Raw genomic sequence first — 4,821 nt, forward strand, 5'->3', positions numbered from 1 at the left:
CACCGGCCATACGTTTGATGTCTTGTTGGGAAGCWTTAGCTGCGTTGGAGCACTAGCGCTTGCTATTGTCTCAGGATGATGATGTCATAACATGAGCCGAGCGCCAACAGCAAAGGCTGCGTTCCATTCCAAAATATCTAAATGTGAACTTCAACATTTAACTCAAGGGTTTAACTTTTACATTTACATTTAAACATTTAGATTTGGGATATAATATTTAAACATAATTTTTAACATTTAGTAAAAATGAGCTAAATGTAAGAACAGTGAGCTAAAAAACAATGAAATGTTAGTGGAAATTTTTGAGCACTCAAAAATTGAGCTAAATAATGAAAAAAATATGTTAGTGATTCTTTTTTTTTTTACTTTTTATTTTACACTTGGCACCCCACACTTGCAAACTTGCATTTAGAATCACAGTTGTTTATAAATGCTGTGCAACAAAGGCAGGGTCTACAGGGTGACATTGTGATCCAYAGGAGGGAACAGGTGACAGGAGAGCCTGGCGAGGCAGAAGTAACCTGGGAAGAAGAGGGACAGCTGAGGTTTAAAGGCAAATTTAAAAAGGCAAGGCTGAGATGGTTTGGACATGTGCAGAGGAGGCATAGTTGATGTACTGGACAAAGARGGTTGCATCTGGAGCTGCCAGGGAGGAGGAAAACAATAAAACCACAAAGGAGGTGCAGGGATGTGCAGGACAGGTGTGACAGAGGAGATGTAGGATGGTGTGAGATCGAGACAGATGATTTTCTGAGCTCTGAAGGCAGTAGTAATAAACTACAAGCTACGTGAAGACTAATAAAAAGAAGTGCACCTATATTGCACTGTAATTTGTGCTTCACGTTTTCTTCTGCAACATTAATGTAATTTGATATTTCAGAGCAGAGTTTCTGTCCATGGTGAACACTTACAACTGCTTCCTAAAAGAGCAGACKCAGCTCCATCTCGCTTATTCTCAGGTACGAGTTCCACATTCCAACAATTATGGCTGTTTACTCACAGCTGTATTCTCACGCCATGCATCTGTCCTTGTGTGCTTTTATTTTCTATTACAGGGTGCAGATGGGAGGGTTATAGTGGAAGGTTTACTGAATATATCCTGGGGCGTGAGGAGACCAATCAGGCTGAAAATGCAAGACGACAAACAGAATCTTCCCTTTTTGCCGATGGCTGCGCCTGATCCAGCCAGTCCAGTCAGCCCACTTGGTAGCAAGAGGTTAGACGTCAGCTTTTGTGTACTCGTATTGATTTGAAATTTGTCTAGACGCTTGAGCTCAGTGCATTAACAACCTTGCAAATGTCTGTGGATAACTGATGTCGATTTTTGTTCTGTCTGTTTCTTGCAGTAGCATGTCACGATGGGGAGAATATAATGATCTTCACCAGATCGACGAGTTGGCAGAAACAGATGCGGCACATGAAATAGTAGTTAAAGATCCTCTACCAGGTTGATTTCAGTTTGTGTCTCTTAAATTCTACACTGCCTGGCCTTAAAAAAACTCACCCAAAAAAAAAAGCGGTCACCCACTCTAATATTTTTGTTGGATCGCCTTTAATTTTGATTATGGCACACATTCGTTGTGGCATTTGGATAGGCTTCTGCAATGTCACCAAATTTATTTCCATCCAGTGTTGCATTAATTTTTCACCAAGATCTTGCGTTGATGATGGTAGAGTCTGACCTTCTCCAGCACATCCCAACGATTCTCAATGGACTCTGTGGAACCAATCCATGTGAAAATGATGTCTCATGCTCCCTGAACTCTTTTACAGTTTGAGCTTGATGAATCCTGGCATTGTCATCTTGGAATATGGCCGTGCCGTCAAGGAAGAAACAATCTGTTGATAGAATAACCCGGGTGCATCACTTCACCTGCCGCTTTGACTTCATCATGAGATGTGTCTTTTGACGTGTTTTTTTTTAAGAAATGAGAAGCAACTCGTTGCACCAGTTTGGGTTAAATAACTTGTTGCCAGCTGAAAGATAATCACCCATATGAGGCTTCTACCATTTTGCTCGGTTACATCCAGATGGCGACTTTTTTTCTTGGCCAGGCAGTGTATATTCATAACTGTTCTGTTCGGTAAAGATCAACAATTTGTATTAAGCCATACAACATTAGAGACAATTTTGAGAACAGCGAGAACGTTTTCTAAAATGTAGATAAATATATGTTTTAACAAAAAGTTACAGGGTAAAAAAAACGACCAACTGGCAACAAACTTGTTGAGGGATATTCATCTTTTTTAAGTACAGTTTTCTAGCTGTCTTTTTATTTATTTATTTATTATCTGAAGRCCCTCCGGTTTATGAGTCTGCAACGCTGCGTCCCACGAGGCACAAGAATCCCGAGCTGGAGGTTGAGTCCAACCTGTTTCGCTGTATGAGTGACGCCTCGTTGGTTAAGAGGAGGAGAGGAAGGGGAAAGTCGGCAGCACAGCGAGAGCAAGAAAGACAACATCGCTTTTCCATCAACGGCCACTTCTATAACTACAAAGTAAGTTCATGCTCGACAGAGCTCTCATAAATTCTTGTTCACAGTTCCTTCAGTACATTAGCTCATTGATGCCCTGCTGTATCCTGCAGACCTCTATATTCACCCCAACATTTGGTACTTCAACTAAAGTTCACACCTCTAGCAAGATGACAACAGACCAAGTCATAGAACAGCTGCTGAACAAGTTCAAGGTGACTTTGGCTTTTATTCTGGAACAATTAAAAAACGTGACATGCAGTTGTTATATTTCACTGTCTGTTACTMCTGTAGATAGAAAATGACCCCCAGGAGTTTGCTTTGTACTCTATTCACCGAAGTGGAGGTGAGGTCAATGTGTTTTTTTATTATTATTTAAGAAAAATAAGTAATCCAAAGCAAGAAAACAGTGCATGTTATGTGATGGGGCTTATGTGTGGGTGTTTTGTCCAGAAAAGAAAAAGCTGTGTAACAGAGATTACCCGCTGTGGGAGCGCATCCTGCAGGGCCCCTCTGATGACATCATGAAGATCTTTCTGATGGAYATGCATGAAGAGGAAGTCAGCAATGACGTGAGTGTGGAATGTCCATTTGTCTTCTTATACATTTAAGGGGTTGTTTTTAGCGTGAATGCATTTGTTGATATCATTTTCGAACAGATGCTTGCAAGGCATTAATGACAGATTCACAAGAACAATATCTGAGCATGTTTTTTGTTGACTAAAGTCCTGCAAATGTCCTAAAATTAAAAAAAAGAAATCATTTTCACACACGAGTCATAGAATCTCATATTAAAATGCATCCTGACATATTTGCTTGTATTTTTTAACAGAAGATCAAACTGATTCAAACTGATTTTTTTTCCTAAATCTCTATTTCTTTAGGTTGCTCAGTATCTGAACTTGGAGCTACCAATCTTGGAACAGGTTCTATTCAAACTCAGAGAGGAGGAAAACAGGGAGATTCAAAGGGTCATCAACAAGTATGTGTATGACTTTATGTAMAAACATTTCTTTTCTACAACTAGTGAATCATTTCAATAAAAAAGATGTCCCGATATAAAAAAATTAATAAATAAGTCTGACACTGTGCAGCTTATCYCCTTTCCATGAATTTTTTWAACCTTAAAACAAATCASTTATAATAAGAARTGATGGCCTGCAGGGGGCGCAGAATTCACTTTATGTTTTATCACTGCTTTGSTTTRATKTGCACTGATGTRTTTCTTCATCTGTTGTGTGCTGTGTGAATGTGTGTATCTGTGTGTGTGTTATGTATGTGTATGCGTGTGTTAGGTACCACCACCATCACAGACTTCTGTCTCATATGCTGAACCATAAGACGACACCTCACATTGAGACCAGTGTCTGACAACTGCTGAACATTTTTTTTTACAAAAAAGATACAGCAAGGATACATATGTATAAGTCAGGTTTTTATTTTATTTTTTGTTGTTGTTTTTTTTTGTTTTGTTTTGTTTTTTTCTTACAAACTGCATTTTAACTAATTATGATTTGTCACTGTTTGAATCGTGACAAAACAAAGATTGACAAGCTATTACAAAGAAACTCAGCAAAATACCTGGTGCTCCTTTACATCCTACAAAATTAATCTGTTATAAAGTTTACATCGACCTGTTGATAGTTTTGTTTGTGTACAAAATGCATAATGCAATGTTGCCAATAAATGTGTGGGTTTTTGAATTATGACAAAGATGTATGTTTTCTGTTTTCTCATTTCTCAGGTATAATAGCAGTTGGCAAATTACATAAACAAATGATATGCCTTGTATAAAACTGATTCAAGGTTTGTCAGTAATTTAATTGTTTAACACTCTTATCTATGACAGATTAGACACATCACATTTCCATCATTTTGAACAGAGAGAAGAGTAAAACATGTAAAATGTAGATGTAATGCAATAAGCAGCACAATCAAACACTTAATAATTACCGGTCCAGACAGCATTCTAAGCAGTGAGTCTCGTTTTCCTTTAACATGAGTATAAATGCCATCTGCTTGTTTAATTGAGACATAGAATTTCCATGTGAATTCTGCGTAAAAAGCCCAAAGTAGCGATCTTGAAATGGAAAGAGTGCGCCTCCGTCTCTATGGCTCTGCATTCTGATGGTTTGGGTGTCGACTATCTCCAGAAGAAATTCCACCTCTGTGAGAGAATATTAACTGTGGTTCACATTTACCTCCAGTGTCTGGACTTTTCAACCAACAGTTATGTGGCCATAAAATTCATCTAGAACCTTGGTTATTGTTAATTAGTGTCCAAATATTTTTACTCTGAATCATTTGTCTATATTGGACTGACCAGGATTATGTTCARTTATTCAAA

The 4,821-nt window shown here is 38.3% G+C and overlaps 1 protein-coding gene across 3 annotated transcripts in view; it reads left to right on the plus strand.

The window, feature by feature from the left end:
* Positions 1-4,177, plus strand: part of rassf6 (Ras association domain family member 6) — an 8,795-nt gene extending 4,618 nt beyond the window's left edge. For 2 of the 3 annotated variants that reach the window (XM_014002515.1, XM_014002516.1), the window contains exons 3-11: positions 881-959; positions 1,056-1,216; positions 1,347-1,447; positions 2,299-2,498; positions 2,588-2,689; positions 2,769-2,820; positions 2,928-3,046; positions 3,359-3,456; positions 3,770-4,177. In XM_014002515.1, the coding sequence (XP_013857969.1) occupies positions 881-959; positions 1,056-1,216; positions 1,347-1,447; positions 2,299-2,498; positions 2,588-2,689; positions 2,769-2,820; positions 2,928-3,046; positions 3,359-3,456; positions 3,770-3,845 (988 nt within the window). In that variant the 3' untranslated portion in view covers positions 3,846-4,177. The remainder of the gene's footprint in view (positions 1-880; positions 960-1,055; positions 1,217-1,346; positions 1,448-2,298; positions 2,499-2,587; positions 2,690-2,768; positions 2,821-2,927; positions 3,047-3,358; positions 3,457-3,769) is intronic. The other variant, XM_014002517.1, reaches the window with a different exon arrangement.
* The last annotated feature ends 644 nt before the right edge of the window (positions 4,178-4,821 follow it).

Source organism: Austrofundulus limnaeus, unplaced genomic scaffold (genome assembly GCF_001266775.1).
Source record: "Austrofundulus limnaeus strain Quisiro unplaced genomic scaffold, Austrofundulus_limnaeus-1.0 Scaffold13, whole genome shotgun sequence".
Classification (NCBI taxonomy): domain Eukaryota; kingdom Metazoa; phylum Chordata; class Actinopteri; order Cyprinodontiformes; family Rivulidae; genus Austrofundulus; species Austrofundulus limnaeus.